At 36.1% G+C, this 20,080-nt stretch overlaps 1 protein-coding gene across 1 annotated transcript in view; it reads right to left on the bottom strand.

The window, feature by feature from the left end:
- Nucleotides 1–20,080, bottom strand: part of AKT3 (AKT serine/threonine kinase 3) — a 149,852-nt gene that overhangs the window by 36,048 nt on the left and 93,724 nt on the right. Inside the window, exons 6-9 of the mRNA XM_086878243.1 lie at nucleotides 13,472–13,603; nucleotides 9,626–9,691; nucleotides 8,000–8,068; nucleotides 917–1,039 (exon numbers count right to left, since the gene is read on the bottom strand). Of these exons, the coding sequence (XP_086734369.1) occupies nucleotides 917–1,039; nucleotides 8,000–8,068; nucleotides 9,626–9,691; nucleotides 13,472–13,603 (390 nt within the window). The remainder of the gene's footprint in view (nucleotides 1–916; nucleotides 1,040–7,999; nucleotides 8,069–9,625; nucleotides 9,692–13,471; nucleotides 13,604–20,080) is intronic.

The raw sequence follows: 20,080 nt of genomic DNA, 5'->3' as shown, positions 1-20,080 counted from the left end.
CACAGCATTTCACATTTTAACAACAGATTTTGCTATAAACATGTAGCCCAGTATTTTGTTTGCTGTTTGCCTCTCTGAGCAGAACCTGCCTACCATTGCCCCCTATTCAGTTCCTGAACAAAGGACTGCATGAATGGATTCCACTACTGTGCATGTGCAACAGGAAAGTACAATTTCCTGTACATAAAATTAAAGGCTTGACACAAAAAATAAAATTGTCTCGCCATGAATTTAGAGGTTCCTCCTACACAAGTTAGAAAATGCTGCTGTTGAAAACAGAGGTTATTTTTCCATAGAACATGGTCACAGTGTGTCAGAGTACCTGGAGCAACAGAGTACCAGGCAACTGTATACCCCGGCAGATCTAAAACAAACCACATTCCAATAGCAGGATTTTTTCCCAAGATAGGAAAGAAAAAATAATTTTGAAATCAATGCTGAAATAAATTCTTTTTCAGCTAAAGCATTCTGAATTCTTTTAAATGTTTCCAATGCATACAGAAACACCTTTTTGCTGAGATAAAAGGAATGCAGTCACATTGGCCCAATTCACCACTTCCCTTGCTTGGGACATGGAGAATTGTATTTGAGATTTCTGCTGAAATCTAAGTCAAGTTATGAGTAACAGGGCAGGGGTGTAGGCAGGATGAGGATCGGAAGTTTACATCTCCTTCAAGTGTTGCTACTACAGTATCCTGTTTCACTTTATAATCAAGTTGAAGTCAGAGAATGTACCTGAATAGAGATTACTGTATCAAACAACTTCCTCCAGCAAACACTGAACTTAAAACCGAGCACAGATTTTTTTTTTTCCCCATTAACTCTGAATAGTGCAACTTTATAATTACTTTGTGTTCGTCCCCATAGTCTCTGCAAAAACAAAAATTTGATTACTTTTTTTTCTTTCTTTTTTTACCTTGAGATCACGGTACACAATCTTCCCAGAATGCAGATAGTCCAGGGCAGAGACAATTTCTGCACCATAGAAGCGTGTGCGGTCCTCTGAGAACACCCGCTCTCTCGACAAATGGAAAAACAGCTGCAGGGTAAACAGCAGGGACAGGATTGTAATAATTACTGATTTAGTGGGGGAAATTAACACAAACATAAAACACCTCTCATCACCATATTGTGATGATAGATAGTGTACTCTCAGTGGACACTCAGCACTCTTAGACAGCAGCTGGCTTATCTTTTCCAGGTTTCCAAAGGGAGAAAGCGAGCTGTTAAATCAGCGTTTTAATCAATATACCAATCTTGTTTAAGGCATTCTGCTTGCTACTCATTTAACCTTCAGTTACCAGAGGAAAAAAAAAAAAGTACACAACAGCATCATTCTGTACTTCTCCCTCTTCCACTTCTTCAGATTTTTGCTTTAAGCCACTGAGAAATATTACTAAAATGTATAGATTTTGGTTCTGCCTCGTTTTTCTCAGTGCTTTAGTAACTTTTCTTTGAACTGAAAAAGGTCTAGTTCTTCAATAGACTTGGACTGAATGGGGAAATAGTATTTTACAAACCACACATTCATACTGCTGGCCGAAATAGTCACTAGAGAAAGCAAATCGACAATACTTAGGGCTTATAAAAACAAATCTATGTATTTAGTGTTTTTCTTTGCTACAAGGTAAGCATTGGTTTGGGTGTTTTGTCTCCTTTTAATACTTTCTAAGTAGAAGCACTTTGCAGACACTTTAAAGTCTTTCAGCAAAAAATAATAGTCATTATGTATTGCCAGCAACAACAGCTGCAATTAAGAAGTGTAAGATGAAGCTCTGTAGGGTTGTCAGTATCTTAATGGATAAAACATCACCCTCAGAACCTAGAACAACATCTAAAAAAAGCACATTTTAGCTATTCAATTCAAATGTTTTCTAAAATGGTGAGTTTTAATTACTGTTTAAAGCAAATTTGGGTAATTCCTCAAGCAAAGACTATTGAGTATATTTCTGTATTCTCCTTAAAACCAGATCAGCTATGTTACAATGTTTTTGGCTTCAATCAACAAAACAGAAATAAAAGAAATTTATGATTTTTAAATTAAACACAGACAGTGAAATCTGCAACACATATGCATGCAGTTTTGGGCTGATTTTTTTTTTTTCTGTTTAAAATATCAAGCAGATGAGAATTCTGAAATGGCAAGGTAGGTTAAAAAAAACTCCAAAAGCTAACCAATAAGAAAAAGCCAATGATGTGCTTAATCTGTCTTTATCACATCCTACTTTATGCCTTTAGAAAATCTACACTATTCACATGGCACAGAACAGTGTAGGAATTACTGCAGCTATTTTCAGTAGGTGTACTTCTGGATGTAGCACTTGGGGATAGGGTTTAGTGGTGATTATGGTGGAGCTGAGTTGATGGTTGGACTAAATAATCTTGAAGGTTGCTTCAAACCTTGATAATTTTGTGACTTTTCAAAACATAATTAAAAAGTCACTGCTATGAATTAGAAGTCAGCTTCTTGCCTGAGAACTGTAATTCATAATAGGTGTACCACTTTTGTCTTACAAACAAAATTCCCGTAAACTTAGCCTTTTGGCAGCATATATCTGTATCAGCAGAGACTTCACAGAATACAGAAACTGCACTATGATTTAAAGAAAATATTCAAAATTTTGTTCGATATATCCAGATTCCCCTTTCAACTTCTTTTCCAGTGCTCAAGACACCCTGCATAAAAATGGAAAAGCTGCATGACAAGGAGAATCTTTATTTTGCAGCTGTATTTGTTGCTCCTGTTGCTCACCTCTTTAGGCACCAATCCCTGGTGGGACATGAGCTCTCTTTGACTTGCTCTCTGTACTGATGGCTGCAAGCACAAGACCCATCTACACTAAGCAACCAAGTCTGACTTCATGAAATTAAGCTTCATGTATTACCAAACTGGGAAAAGTACATTTCCCAATCTGTGTGGTCTTTTCCACACATTTCTGTAGTATTTAAATAGAAAATAAATACTGCTAAGCAGAATTTCATTCACATAAAGCAAAATACAAAATTTACATAATTCATGCCTTTGTGTCTGTTTCATGGTCCCTTTCATAAATAATGAGCTGGTGATACTCATTTTTCACAGTGCTGTTTTGTTTTGATGGATTAAAAGTAATTAAAAATATAGGTCAACACACTTTGAAAATTTGTAACTTCCAGTTAGCCCTACATTTAATATGTATTCTAAAGGACTACTGCAATTTTCTGTTTGAAAGAGACTAATCCAGTAGCTGAACAGCAGCCTTGGAAAATTCTAAAATTTCAGGATACTTGCCACCAATATTTTTGTTTTAGGTTCCATTTACAAAATGTCCCAAATCTGAATCTGAACGTTGATTGCCTGACAAATTAACAGACAAAAAATTTACTTTCTTCAGTGTTACTTCCAACAGATTACTGATATTAATTAAAAATACTTCAAAGTAAAATGACCAGCTAGAAATAACTAACAACATTTGTGTTTGTCAAAGAAACTGTGAGCTTCTGAGTCAGCTTATTTTAATGTATATGTGACACTACAGTGTCTTCACATTACACTGTTCTTCACATTATTATAGCACCTAACAGAGTTGTCACCAAACCATACTTGCTAGTTTTGAATGAAGAACATACATTAAGATATAAAAATGCACATTAAAAGTGCATTCATACTCTCAGATATATGCTAAAGATATTAAGCAGATTCTAAAATTGTAACAGAGGAAGCAGGGAGATTACAGGGGGATTAAAGCATAATTTTCAGCTAATTATTTAGCTGTTTCACTATTTCAGAATAATTCTGCCACTGTGTTTTATTTACAATTGTCAGAACAGGAAGATTATATTTATTAAGTCTAAGAAGGAAAAGAAATGTGATGGAAGGTTAAAAAAAGGTTTCCAACATTTTCACTATTTATTGATTTACAGTTATTAAATATGTGCTATAAAATCACTGGAATTGCAACAGAAATAGCTTTGGCACAAAGAAAGTCATTTTGCACATAACATTTTTGATGGCATACACGACGGTGCTATTGTTACAGTGAGGACTGGAGCTACAAATTTCGTGGTACGCCTTTAAAAACTGAACAATGCTGTCATGGGGTTTTCCCTAATAAAAAAATTTAATGGAAAAATTTAAACAAAGATCAAACATAGAAGTATATTCAGCTGCAGATCCAAGCATGCCAAATACATAAAAGACACAACCTTGTATCAATTCACATGTTAAAGTAGTACACATGCTAGTGACCTACTTAGCATGTTGTAAGTTGAATGTCTGGCTCTTGGTGTTGTGTACTGGGTTTGCTAAGCTCTGCATTTATATTTGAGTGTTGATTTTGCAAAGCACTTGGAGTAACAACCTTGAAATTTCAAATTATTTATTTATTGTTTCAGGCTTTGTACTGCTTTTTGGCACATTCTATACCCAAAGAAATATAGCACCCTTATCTATCATAATTTAAGTCTAAGGAACATTCCCTTGTTTACTTATTTTTTCTTAAGTAGGCTGTAAATCCTCTGTCTTTTTCTTTTTTTTTTTTTTTCTAGACAGTAATAGCACTTGTTCAATTACTACAAGCCATTTAGTTCTCTCCTGCCTAATGAATTGAAGTAAGAGCTGTGGAACAAAAATGCCAAGAGAAGCAGAGATTCAGAATTCTTATTTGGAGAACCATCTGAACAAGTTTTAGGGTCTAATTTTATTATACACATAATTACCAATTAAGTTTGTTACAAAGTACAGAATCTGGAATTACCCTTACATGCAGAGTGAGGAAGTTAATCGACTTATTAGTCAGCTGAATCAGTGTACTCTGCAGAGTAATGTATGTAATAGATTTCATTCCTAAAATATTTTCAACCTTTAAAGGAAAATACTGGAAATAAAAACTGGTAAATACATACTCCAAAAGTATTCCCCAAAAATAAAGGACTATTTGGTTAACTCATCTAAGTCAGATGAATATTTGTTTTCTTAAAATCAAACTTAAATTTCTTAATGCTACTTTAACATAATTCCTTCAATACAACAAAGGTATTGAGAAGTAATTACAGTGGCAGATGCATCATTCTAGCTATACACTGCAATATAGTTTATGATCAATAGACATTGGTAAACATTTCACCCACAGAGCCTAAAAGCAAAACCAAATGAAGACAAAATTAAGTTTTTGGCCCACAACAATTATTTCAAGATTGGGTGTTTGGCAGCAGGAAAAACGTTTTCAGTGTAAGGAAAACATATTCAATATTTCCATCTGAATAATCTGTTTGAAAAAAAAAAAATTCCTCTAATGGTTTGCTTTAGCATATTAAAGTACATATCATGCCAGGTTGTTGTTTTTTTATGGAATCCAAAAAGGAATTCTTTACTGTAATGCTTCGTACACTGTAAAAGAGCACACCCATAGACCAGTGAAACTGATGCAGTTACATTTACATTGTAACATATTCTCTTATTACCTTCCCAACCACTTTGAAGTTAGCAAGGTATGGAAAAGATAAATTGTTACTATTGTAGAGGGATATTAACTTTACCATGGATCTAATGTTTAATAGATACAAAAGATTCTTGCTTACAGTCATTTAACACAACTACTTCTCTTGGCACAACTACTTCCCCTCCAGAATGAAGTTCTGTGCCCCCTTCCTTGACTGTTCTCCTTTCTAACCTTAGAAAGAGGAAGCAAAAACTCCTACTACTGACCACAGTTTTTATTACTGTACTAGGGCAGAAACCTAAATTGTGGCATTTTATTGCTTTCATGTGGGTAGGAGACAAGAACATGTATACAAACTTCAAGAACTCCTTCATGAGGAGAACTCTTGGGTTAATAGAGTTCCTGAAAGACATAATCCATGAAAATTCCCAACAAAGCGATTCACTTACAAAAGTTTACCTAAAAAGAAATATTTAATCTAAAGGAATTTTAAACAGAAACACACTGAAGGTAGCACAGAACTGGAGAGAATCAAAAGCTGCATACTGCATCTATGGTCAATTTTCCACTGAATGGATATAATTAAAAGATGAGTGTTCAACACCTTCAACAGTCAGAATACCTAGGGGAATGTAACTTCCTTGGAACACAGACAGAATAGTAGATAGAAGCAGCAAAAGAAAAAAAAAAAATCTGTGTACCATACAAGTTAAAATGCTGGCTGAACCCTGAGTAACTAACTTTCAGTAATTCCGAGCAAATAACAAGGCTATTTTTACAAGTATTAAATCTTCTGTATTTTTTGGAAGACACTGACTAAAGTCTGAAATTCACGAGAAGATTTGGTAAGCTTAAAGATTTTACTATTAAAAAAGACAGTTTGTCTAACTTACTATTCCAGATCTCTAGTCAAAGAGAAGCACATGGGCAAATCAAGAAAGTTTCCTCTCTCAAAATGCCATTTTTTCCCACTGTGGCAAAACTTCAGAGTTAGCTTCATTAAATTAGAGAACCATCAGCAAACTACATCAGCAACACTGACAAGCAGTAGCATCATAAGAAGGAAGTAACCCAGTCCCAGCACAAATACACTGGAATTGCTCAAATCCCCAAAGCAAAAGCAGGCTGCCACCCAAAAACCCATGACACACAACACTTGCAGTCATAACCACAAAGCTGCACCACCCAATGCAGAGAAATGCATTGACTGAACTACAATTGATCCAAAGACAGACAGAGCATCCTCAGTCATAAGAAAGGAGTTGAAAGCATCCTCTGTGGGCTCTGCTCTGCATTCAAACATGATGGAAAAGTTCCTTTCAAAAAGACAAATAGCTAAATTACAGAATGATGTTAAAAACATACTTTTAAACTGTCTTCCCAGAGATTACAGAAGTGTGGTAAGATCTTACACAGAGGAAAACCATGAAGAATTAGCTAGTTAAAAGACAATACTTAAAACTCAATGTAGACACTATTGACTTAATATTAGTGATTTAAATTCAATGTCAAAGCCAGCTGAGTGTCCAAGAGAAGGCTGTTAGCCCTTTACTGATGAGGGAAATTTTTGCATCTGGTTCAATGCCTGTGATGTGCAGTACTGGATTTATACACTGAGTTAAACAAGCCATCCTCCCACATGAGAACCCTATAGCACCATATTTAGGCATGGCTTGCAGAGGATGGCCAAGGACAAGTTGGGATCCAATGGGCTGCAGACATTGGGATTATAGCAAAGCACAGCATTATTGCAGAAGAGAGCTAAAACATAATGAAAAACATTACGTATCATGCCACAAAAAATTCTGAACGAAGAAAGAGTTTTCTAATAAAAGAAACTCCTAGTGGAAATACTTAGTCCTTTAGCATTATCATGAGGCATACAGTTGACAAAATAAGGAAAATCCCCCAGTTCATGTTGTAACAAGACACAGTCTGAATAGAAAAAAGCATCTAAAAGGTAGATAAAAGCCTTTCCCCTTGCAGTTCTCTAATTCCATTTGCTGGGTATCATTTTTGATATTTCATTCTTCAGTAAGCTGCTGGAGGACAGCAATGGCTTCAAAGCTAACAACACTCTAAGAAGTTTAGCACTTTAGTAGAAAATTCCAGAGTACACAGCAAGTGAAGTGGAGACAAGCAATGAAAAATATGAATGCTCCACTCTTTTCCAATAGATATTTGTAATAGTTACAGCAAAGAGAGCACACATTTCATATTAGGACAAAAACAACACTCATCAGCATTATTTTTGCTTGTTTACACTGCATTATGACTGTTTCATGCCAGAATGTGCTATAATATGCTTAAATAAAAAGAACAATAAGCAAGTACATGTAATTACTTTTCTAGTATTAAATTATTTCTCACTATACAGAAGTATATTTTTTTCAGAACAGGAACTAGTTTTAACAGAAGAGTTATAAAATCATGTCAACTTTTTTTTAAAATAAAACAGTTCAATGCTTTTTTTAATAAAAGCCCTTTAATGATACTAGAAAGCAAAAAGGCAAGGTTTAAAAGTGTAATCCAGAGACAGCCTTACTGTTAGAAGAGCAGAACATCTTTTTAAAACTTACCTCTCCTCCGTTAACATACTCCATCACAAAACACAAACGATCCTTTGTCTGGAAGGAATATTTCAAGGACTTGCAAAGAAAACAACAAAATCAAACCAATTATCATCTTATATTAACCCAATGTCTTGCACTTAAACTATAACAAAATTTTATATTTTTGAATAGAAAATTCTAATTTTGCTAAGAACTTTAAGAGTAATTAGAAGTGTAACTTTATCTGGAGCTTGAGATGAATTAACGCAAAAACTGTGAAGTGTTTCTTCATTTCTGCTACATGCCCACTGATAAGAATCATCATGCTTATTACAATAAAATATTAAATGGCTACTAAAACACACAATTTTGTACTTCATTTCTTACTGCCATACACAATACCAGCTATTTCCACTCGCTGTACTTTATGATGTCCACTTCCACAGTGCCCTTAAAGAGATTATCATATTCCTTTTTCATTTCTCCCAAATGAAATCTTAAAAGTCATCTTAACATCCAGCATGCTTTCATTTCCAAAGCAAGGACTCTCTAGTTTCATATTATGGAATATTAAGAATGCTAAGTGCCAAATTATTATATTAATTTCCATATTATTTTAAAGTTGCGGCAGATGTTATGATCTTAATTAGAAGTTTTGATTTATCAATGTTGACTTATCGATGATGCCACAGAAAATCTACAGATGAAGACTTGGCCTAAAAGAAATCAAATGTAGTAGAACTACATTTGTATGGCTCAATACAAAACTTGCTGAAGAATAACAGAAAAATAATATGCTACAACTGCAGTACTGTTGTTGCATTTTTTGATGGGAGGTACCCCTACTTCTTACCATTACACTCTAATTCAGGAAACATTGCAGGATCTCTTTCATCTTTACTGAATTTCCAAGAATATTTTGGCCCACCAATGTAAATGCAATCTTCTGCTTTCCAAAAAAATAAGTTTTTCTAAATAGGGAAGCTTCCATGCTATACTTTGAAATTTTAATACAACAAAAAAATAAAATCCCTGTCTCAAAAAGCATTTTCATTAGATTTTGAAATAAAGGGACATATTTTTTAATATACTCTCAAACAAGAGGAATCAGTTACTTCTACAGAAGAAAGTTATCTGCAAAATTAAATCTATTAATTGTAATTTATCATAAGTCTCAAAATTTTCATCTTTTCAGTCTTTCTCTCCTATTAATTATTAACCACATGAAGACAAAGGTTAGAACTCAAAGTTTTGTGTCTTGTGGCTCTGTGAAGTACTTACTTTGAATAAATAGTTATTTTTAGTGTTTTACTGAATTCTAAATTAAATTTTCTTGGTAAAAAATATACCTCTGTGAAATTAATAACTTTTATTTTAGAGGTGTTCATATACAAAAACTGCAAAAAGCTGCACAACAATTACACAGTTCTACAATTAAATTTATTTTCAGTACAGTAAAGCTTTACGCATTTATTAGAAATTTTACTTCTGAATTCTTAATTACATATCCTGATAAAGGATATCACAAGCACGAGATAGCTACTGATTGTTTACAAATCATCATGACAAAGAATTCAAAATTTGTAAAATATATTCATAACAGATGTTAACCATTACCTGCTAATGTACTTAAAAGTAGTTCCCAATACTTACTGTTAAAAAAGGGTGTCTGGTGTTCTTCAATACTCTGCTTTCTGTAAGAGTATGAGCCACTTCATCCTGAGAAATAAAGAGAAGAAGAAGTAGGCCTGAATTAAGACATAAAATTTTTATCTAAATAATTAAAAGGAAAAGGTCAACACTTTCAAAAAAAGAAAGCTACTGTACAGTTTTGAAGAATAGATGAATCTTCACATTTTTTGAGGAACTATCTGACAAAAAACCAATTTAACATATTTTATTTGGTTTTCTTATTTTCTTGCTTTAAAATGAAGTCTTTACATACAATTCAAAGAAAGAAACTATAACACTGGATTTGATAGCTTAAAAACACAGTCATCACAACTTCACAGTTCTGGTATGAATCACCTGAACAATGTCTCTACAGAGAGACTAAACCAATGTGCGAGACATGTACACATGGAGTAACTGACAGGCAAATATAAAACCCAGTCTCATCTACACAACTGTTAAGTAAAGTCAGGTTTTCTGTTTTTAAGCTTTCATTTGATTTGTTGGTTTTGCTTTTATCCACCCAAGCTGTCCTTAGGAGCCCAGCAGCAAGCAGTTCTCTCCCCTCTGACCAGGCTGAACATCCCTATGGACATTGGCTTCATCCTTGGGAATAAGAGCTGTCCACACAACCCCCAACTCATTTCCAGCCACAATTTGGAAAAGAGGCACTTTGGAAAAGAGGCAAGCTCATCCATCTTCATTCCCTCCTCCCTCCACAGGCCCTCTCACCAGCCCCTGGAGTGGGCACCATGCAGGGGGCAAAGAGGCAGCCTGGGGGGTGACAGTGAGGCTCCAGGGGCACGGCTGTGGCCCCTCACACCACCAGGTCTGCAGAGAGCCGGGCTGGGCAGGGGTGAGGGGACGAGGATGGCGGGCAGAGGGCTCACCCTGAGCTGCAACATGAGCAGCTCCTGAGGGCTAGGGAGAAAAGCACAGCTCTTAGGGGGTTCACAATATCAATACATAGCCATTTTATACAATTCTACATTGTATATAATGTGCCATGAATCCCCCTCCCCACACTGCCATGGGCCAGGCCTGAAACACCTGGGAGCCTGAACGGGAGGGTGCAGCAATTTTCTGCAGTGCTACGCTACCGCTGAGTTTTATGTTACATAGAACTAAAGACTACCCTAGTGTGACTCAAACTTCAACTGTAATCCTACAGAAGTAAATATATTTAGTCAGAGTACATGTTATTATTGCCACAAATAATACCAATATAACATTATTGTACTACAGACACGCTTATCAGACTATGCTTTGAAGATAAGGTATTATTAAACTGGAAAGTAAACACAGATGTCAGGAGTTTTAAATTAGACTGTAAAAATTGTCAAAATAGGAAGTTGAACAACAACAACAGTCAGTGGTAATAAATCATGATGCCATTTAACTGAATAGCAGTTCAACACTGAGTATATACACTACAATGACGTACAGGGGGAAACACAAAAACAAAACCAAAAAAACTTCAAGGAGAAAAACAAGCATAAAGGTTCATTTATTTATTTATTTTTAAACCTCTGTGCTTTGCCAGATATTTGACATAAAAAGCTGGCAGTGGCCAGTTTTTCTGGAATTGCCTTAGAAGTCTGTAATACTGGAAATAATTTCCTTGTAAATGTAGTATTAATACATCATGTAAACAGGATAAAGATATTTAGTCTGAACTGGGCAGATGCTATACAGCTATCAATGCACTACTTTTCTGCTTCATATTATGCTTAGGGGTATAACCTTCTACAGGGCTACATTTTCTCAAGCAGGTAGCAACAGGACAAGATGGAATGGTTTCAAACTAAGAAGAGAGTTAGCTTAAACGTTAGGAATAAATTATTTACAGAAGAGTGGTGAGACAGTGGGAACAGGTTTCCCAGAGAAACTGTGGATGTCCCATCCCTGGCGGTGTTCAAGGCCAAGTTGGATGAAGCTTTCAACAACCTGGTCTAGTGGAAGGCATCCCTGCGCACAGCAGGGGGATTGGAGCAAGATGATCTTTTAGGTGCCTTCCAACCAAAGCCATCCTGTAATTCTAGTGTGTATATTCTATCACTTGCATGCTGAATTGGGACTGCAGATCTGTTCTATCAAGTGACTATATCCTTAGCACTGATCTCCAGAGCTAAATGCTACTGATAAATCCCCATAACATGTTCACAGCCTGACTGGGCTAGATAGCTAATTTCAAGCTTAAACAGTCCCATCTCTGACTTCTTCAAAATTTCTCTACCTTTATACATACTTCTATGAACAAGATTTTTTTGCTCATCTTAGATTAAGTTACCCAAAATTCAGCTTTAATCAATTCTAAAAGGTCAGTGATATTGTATTAGGCAACAAAGTAATTAGAAACCCCCTAAAATTTAAAAATCTCTTTGGTAGGTTACTGATACAAAGAACAAGCTGAAATGCTCTGAAGGCTGGAAGGATACAAACCAGCAGCTGCAGAAAAGGATCTCACAAGATCTCCTGAGGATGCCCAGATGCCAGAAGTGAGAAGAACATTGGTCAAGGATGTGAGGCTGGAGACTGAGGCTCAGTACACAGCAACCAAACAGGCTCTGAGACCCACTGAGATTGCTGCCAGGTCTTACAAGGAGAGCCACTGAGGTGCTCCTTCCCATGCAGGATCAGGGGAGTACAGCAGCAACACCCCCAGTTCTTCCTGTATCTCCTGACTATGAAGAAGAAAAGGGCACTCTTTGCTGCTGTTAGCCCAAACCATGCACATGCTGAACCAGGTTGCCACTGCACTCGAGACAGCTACTGAGGGCACACAGAACTCATAGGTCAGTCTCTTCACTGCTGAAGGCATAAATTTAAGTCTTTCGCACTGTAACAGGGCTAGTTTTAATGATACTCAAGAAAATATAATTGTCCTTGAGGCCTCCAACCCTCTGTCAAATTTAATTGCAACTGATCTACACATTCTAAAGCTATTAGAAAGTGGCAGACGATGAACATAGGCTGACAAACTCTTTTAAGCCCCATTTTCATAGGTCAATAGGAAAATCATATAAATCTGAAGGCTATTTTAATATTTAATATATGTAAATCAGTATTTACCCATTTGCATTCAGTTTTTATGGATACTGATATTGTTAGCCTCAAGCATTGAAAAATATCAGTCAGGCCCACATCCCTCAAAACATCCTCATTTAATAATTGTATCTCATGTTGATAAATCTATGTAGGTTTCTTGCTTTCAACTTGTTCTGTGGAAGTGCGATTCAAAACTTCAGAATTGCTAGAAACAAAGTTCAGAGTATCTAAATTTAGATCAGATTATCTAAATTTATGCTTGACTTATATTATGACCAAGCACAAGAGCCAGTGACACTAATCAAGTTTAAGTGATTGGACAATGCTAGTTTAAACCACAACTTCAGACATCAGCTTCACTTTCCCTATTTCTCAAAAACTGAAAAAAATTGAATCATTAGTGCCATGCATAGCAATCTTATACAGCATAGCAGGAACAGAGCACAGGTCCATTAAATTAAATGTGTTTATCTGGATAAACCTGCAATTGACTTAGAAAAAAATGTGAAGTGTCCAATATGCCCCACGATGCACTTTTTGTTGTATATACTCAGATTGCACTATCTTCCTGCCCAGTAAATTCTCTCACTCTTTTAGCACATTATAAATTATAAAATACTGGGAAAAGGCATGCAAAATGATTATACTAAATTTTTTTATCATTCTTGCTTTCTGAAGATACACACATACTTCTATCAAACTTCAATATACCTTATGTATTAAATATTGATTATTCCATTCTTTAAAATGACCCAGTATTAAAAATATAGCTTTTCTTACCTTTGCAATAATTACTTCTTTTTTCAAAATCTTCATAGCATAGTATTTGCCACTAGCCTTCTCTCGGACCAGGATAACTTTGCCAAACGTGCCTTTGCCCAGTAGTTTTAAGTAGTCAAAATCATTCATTGTCTACAAGGAGCCAAGAACAAGGATTAGCAAGATTTAGGTTTTCCAGTTCCAACATATAACCAAACCCTGTTACCGATAAAATAAGCACAGTTTACAAAAATAGGCCCACTTCTGTGATTAAGTTTGTAATGACAGAATTGCTTAGGTTGAGAAATACCTCTCAGATCACTAAGCCCTGCTGTTAACCCAACACTACCAAGTCTGCCACTAAACCAGGTCCCTAAATGCCACATGTCTTCTAAATAGCTACAGGGATGCTGACTCTGCCATTTCCCTGGGCAGACTGTTTTAATGCTTGACAACTATTTTAATGAAGAATTTTTTTCCTAATATCCACTCTAAACCTTCCCTGAAGCAACTTGAGGCCACTTTTTTTTCATTCTACCACTTCTTACCTGGGAAAAGAGATCAGTCCCTTCTTCTGGATATACCCTCCCTTCAGGCAGAAGGAGAGAACAATAAGGTCCCTATGAGATTCTTTCTCCAGGCTAAACATCATCAGCTCCTTCAGATGCTCTTCAATAAGACTTTGCCCTGAACACTTCACCAGCTCCATCCCCCCTCTCTGGACTACAGCATGAATCAGATCACTGAGCCTTTCCCCTTGGGTTACGAGGGTTTCATTCTGCTTCCCCTCCCTGTCCTCCAGTTCAGGGAGGGGCTGAGTGCCCAGAAAACACTGGTCTTGCTGCTGTTGACCAAGGCAAAGAAGGCAGCTAACTGCTGTCATTAAGCCATCCAGGATAAATCATTCAGTAGTATTATTATAATTCTCCAAAGCCAAGTACTGCACACACTTATATTTTATAAAGCACACACAGGGAAAAGCTCTAGCCTAAAGCAGCATTTCAAGAATGCACCGCATTTAAGGAAGTTCATCAATTCCTGCATTACCAAACATGGTGTATCAGGTTTTGCCAACTAACCACTGCACTCATGGCTTTTTTGAAACATACACAATCCTCACTGAAATGTTGTACCTGTATGACTTTACACCAGCCTTTGCACTAGAATTGGACTTTTTAAAATTTCAGTACAGATTACAATTACATGGTATTTACATTAATCAATTTGGCTCTGAAAAGGAGGAGAATGACATTTTATCTTTCCTGTGACTCTGTTACTGCCTTAGTTTTGCAGAGCAAAAACTAAACACAGTACATCCAAGAGATAGTTCCATCAACAGACAAATCGAGTCTAGGAGGTTTATCAGCTCAAATGGTGTGTCACACATGGTAAGAATATGACCAGATGATCTCAGATCTCAAAGCAGTATAGCCACTTTCCCAAGCCCAAAGTTTGAGACAACAATCCTCTTAGTTTGACAAGTTCATTTCACAGCCAGTTCAGAAGCATGAACTCCATGCATTAGATGCAAAGATGAGGATGTAGAAAAAACCCCAAAACAATACTGAGAGCACAATGACTGCACAGGGCTGCCTTGAATTGACAGCAGAATTTACCTGGCCAATCACTGTGTGCTTCTACAGCACATCTTTCATTGTGCTTGGTTGCAGCACCACAAAACCATCGAGTTTTGCAGCTAGAGAAAAGCAGTTATAAATTCTGAAAGGAAATACACTCACGTATTCTATTATAGCACAGTCCCATAGCTTCAGTGACCTTTCTTCCTTTGTGAAAAGCACAGCTCAAAAAAATTTTAAAGAGTAATTATACTCTGAGTCTCTGTATTGCTAAGTTAAATATACTTAATTCTGTTTTGTGAGAGAAAAAGATCCCTTATCTTTCATCTTCTCAGTGTCTCTTTCTATCACTAGTCATGGCCTCAGGCAGTGACGTTGAATACTGCTGTTCTGGATAAACTTCTACTTGTATTTTCCACAAGAGAATTAGTACCTTCCTTATCTCTACCAGAAACAACTCTTAATACTGCCTACATATTTCACACACATTCCAGGTGTAGAGAGGCATTGGGCACATCCCTGGTGTGCAAACGCAAATAGTGGCAGCAAAATATATTCACTTGTGCAAAAGAATACAGGGAAAAATTACCTTCTGAAAGTTTTTATTCCTTTAAGCTCAAGTGCATGATGCTATTACAGTGGATCTGAATTTGCTGTCAACAAACTGAAATTAATTTAAGCAGTTGTTCACTCAGTCAGTTTCTAATCTGCTCACATAAGAGGTAGAACTGAAGTTCCATAAACCACATTAAGGTGCAACTCCTTAGCTTTTAAGTGTTCAGCCTGCAACTTCAGAGCTGCTAAAGGTCTTCAACACCTGGATACCATTAACACCTGGCTACTTGGGTGTTTCAAAGCTTTATTAAGGAGAAGATGCTTCCCATATATCAATTTTCTAGCTATATCAATAGGAATTAAATCTTTTTCCCATCTTGATTGGTAGCTTCTAAGCAAACTAACCTTGATGCTCACACAAACATTTTGCAGTGACAGATCATGCTTTGCTCCCCAAACCATCTCACATCAGGAGGAACAAAACTGCATTTATCCCAGCAAGAAATATGGGCAACAGAGATTTCAAAGGCTCAGAATAGCTTTTACCTAAAGCAAACTCACTTTACACAGCTGAGGGCAAAGTTAAAGTTCATTACTACAGACAAATCCTTGAAGAGTCAACTTTTCCAAAAGCTACCCTAATGTGTGATAACTCACAGTGCATGATGTAGTTAGTATGTAAAACTGAGACCACAACACTGTGTGGCTCCTTGTATTCAATCAACTAAAGGTAAGACTTCTCAACGATCACTTTCAGTTCAGTACTTTGGAAAGTCAGGTTATCTACTTGATGGCTCTGTGACAACCATCTAGCAGAAAACAATTGCCTTCACGCAAAAGCAGCGAATCTTGACAAAAACCCATGAAAAATTAAAAATGCATTCAAAACACAATTCAGGCAGAAGATGAGTAACTCAAGGCAGAATTCTTCAGTCATAAGCTATCGTGCTCCCTGACAAAAAATGGCTGACAGCTTTATTGATAAAAAATACTGAGCTAGTGACTGTAACAACTTATCCCTTTAATGGTCACAAATTTATGAGATCACAAGCAACCTCAAAGGAGTAAGTTCTCCGACATTTCTGATTTTCTCTAAGACACTGGAATTAGAGAGCAGTCATCAGAGTCTGAATAAAACCAGGTCAGAAAAGCTGCCCTTTGCCCATACACAGAAGGAGGATCTTGGCTCAACTGATCACAGACACGGATTTGATACTAAGGGCAGCAAGCCAGTGAAATTGAAAGACTGATTTGCCCAAAAGTTGCTTACATAATGTTCAGCAAAGCAGTCATTAAGCCATCTAGATGCAAGCTCAGTGAAAACAAGTTAAAAAATAAATGTATATTTATAAGAGAAAGGTAATGGGTTTGCAAGATTTTGAGCCATGTCTTAACAGCACATTATGGCGGTAGTGTTAGTTCTAAGAATAAAGTCTCCTGATGCTCTCATTCCTTAGGAGCTTAGCAGAAGGCTTAGAGATGATACGCAGTGCAGGGTAACTCAAAAATTCTGCCAAAGAACACAAGACCTTGGGAGATAAAAACACAGATGCCATAGCTAGGGGTGTACTGAAAACTGGTGGAAAAATGGAAATACTTCCTAAACCTGAAGATGAATGGTAACTTTGGAGGCTCCCATAAAATTGGATTCTTTCTCCTTCATGATTTTCCCTAGTTTTTCATTCCTACTGTGCTCCAAGTTTTGAAACTTTTTCATCGTTCCATTACCTTTAGGCTTCCTCTGAAAAATACATTCTTTATTCATCCTGCATCCTGCAATTCAAATTTGTAAACAAAGAAAAAGCAGTGAAGCCACAGGAGACTGCGCTAACCAAAAAACCATTATTATGTTCAACCTTCTATAAAAACCTTTTTACTCCCCTAATGGAGTATCTGTTGACCATCTAAACACACCATTCCCTATGGATGATCTGTTAAAAAAAAATGCACCCTAATGTAATGTTGAAAATTCCTACCAAAGAAACTATCTTTTTTTTTTTTAAATTCCTGATGTGCACAATGATTAGACCACGCGGAATTTTCATCTGACTTCATCAAGGAAAGACTCTACTAAGAAGTAATAGTACAGCAAGAAATAAAAGTAGTTTGTAAAGAATTTTGAGCATTACAGATTTTAGTGATGAGTAAAACTTAAATTGCATGTTGATACGATTTTAAAAAATTCAGAAAAAGAAGATATGCTTCTGGTTCTTCCAGCTAATCTAAGCAGGGACGTAGCTGTTGTGTCTATTCAAATCAAGTTTCACATCCTAAAGGCTGTTTTCTTTTCACTACCTTTTCAGAGAAGAACAGCCCCAACTCCTCTCTGTCTTGTCTCTTAATCTGATTATGCTCTTCTACTCATATGTATACCATCTGGTGCATGCACAAGCAAAACTCACTGGGCTTAGATGTAAAATCAGGTGACAAAACAAGCTTTTGTCAAAAAAGGACACATTGTGTAAAAATCTCTGAAAGCAAAGAAATCCAATAAAAAAAAAAGTGCAATAAAAAATGTATTGTCATTATAACTGAAATGGTTCTGATTATATTAACAACTATGAAAGCTTAAACAACAGCTTTTCAGAGACATTTCTACAAAACAAAAACAGTTTTGAAAAGACCTATTTTTCACAATTCCAAATAAGATGGAGGCAGTGGCAAATCCCTGTCATAATGGTCACTTCATATTTTTTATTCCAAAAACTTCTGAGCATATTTCACTAACATCTTCCAAGAGTTAGAAATCTGCTGTGGGATTTTGAGTTTTGGCTCTATTGTTTTTCTTTTTTTCTCTTTTTTTTTTTTACTTTATTTTTTTAATTTATCATAATTATCTTTTTTTCATTCTTAGATGTTGAATATCAACATTTTTCATTTCACCTTTGTTTTGTAGTTTGCTTTTGGCTTGTTGCCAAAACCATTAAATATTCTGTAGCACTGCCCATACACTGTCCCAGCATATTATTTCAGCATTTCTTAAAGCACAAGTGGCAAGACAGAAACAAAACTGATCCTCCTACTCCTGTTCCCACAACTCCTTTTGTTGTATGGGAAAACACACTGTACCGTGAACAAGGAGAGCACATTCCAGATAAACTACTTGTATCAGACAGCATAATTTTGACACCTGGAAAATGAGTGTTATGCAGTGGTTTTGTACTCCACTAAAAGGATACATAGGCTTGGAACAGTGCACAAATCTTTAACGGAGCAAACCCAAATCCCTGCCACATAATCACACTGCCTCTCAAAAGGCTGCCACATCTTAAACACTGCCTCTGCCTTGCTGTCACTTACCATATTTTATTCTGGAGCACAGTCATTAAATATCCATGCCACCCGGCTAAAAGTTCAATGTAAGCCTGACAATATATGTTGTTGACATACATTGACTGACAGTATTGTTACAGCTCTATATAATTGATTTTACATTTTTCTATAGCAGACAAAGGTTAGAAATTTGCATATAATGAAACTGCATAAAAGAACTCTGTTTGGCCTGCAAACTCCAGCTCTCCAAAATTCGGACATGAACTAAAGTTACCTATGACACCTTTGTTATATTCTTAAGGGTATATAGTTCTCAGCCCTGACTTTTCTATGATTCTTTCTTCATGTAGTGCAACAAACAAAACATGCTTTATTAGTAAATAGAGAAATGTTCACAATTTCTTGTACTGTTCATCACTCAAAGGCGTTCAGTTATGTGAGCTGTAAGACATTTTTCTCTGTCAGCAGACTTCTATTTAGTTTTCTACAGGCTTCACTTCTATCTAGAAAAAGTTAAGTCAGTCCTATGTAAACTGGTTACTATTTTTCATGCAATTTCAGTGCATTTCTTGAGTCATGTCAACTCTGTACAGTAAATGAGAGACATGAGTTTGCATAGTCCATACATACATCCATAAAATGGAGACACATAAGCAAACCTTGAGTGGCATCAGATCTTTAAAACATACTCTTGGTTGTGTGCTTACCCTGTTGACTGTGGAGATACAACCACAAGTATGTTATAGCTAACAATGCACATGTTCCTACTTACACCAAAAGCTGTAAAGGACTGCAGAAAAATAAAATTCTGTTTTCTCTTACCTCATGGAACACTAAAGCAAAGCTATTTCCCAAGTTAGTGAAAACCAAGGTCATTAAAAGCCAGATCCTCCTAGCCTTTCTCATGTAAATTACCTAATTTGTACTGGGTATTATTTGCATGAGAAAAGGGGCAACAGTACTTGTCCAAAGAAAATATTTTATTACCATACTTCTAAAATAGAAAACAAATGAAAGGATGAAATAATAGTCAAACAATAAGCAGAATGTTGGCATGTGCCTGAATGGTTGAACTTTGTTTTTCAGAAGTGCCACATCAACTTAACAAATAAACAAAACTAGAGCAGTTCAGCTTTATTGAAATAAGTAAGTACTTTGATCATATAATACACTGAAATTTATGTTGTAATATTATTCCATGCATATTGCTTTACCCAACTAGACC

The sequence above is a fragment of the Cyanistes caeruleus genome, chromosome 2, assembly GCF_971803275.1.
Source record: "Cyanistes caeruleus chromosome 2, bCyaCae1.hap1.1, whole genome shotgun sequence".
NCBI classification, from domain to species: Eukaryota; Metazoa; Chordata; class Aves; order Passeriformes; family Paridae; genus Cyanistes; species Cyanistes caeruleus.
Note: the sequence above shows the minus strand (reverse complement) of the source record. Positions and strands in the feature narration are given on the sequence as shown.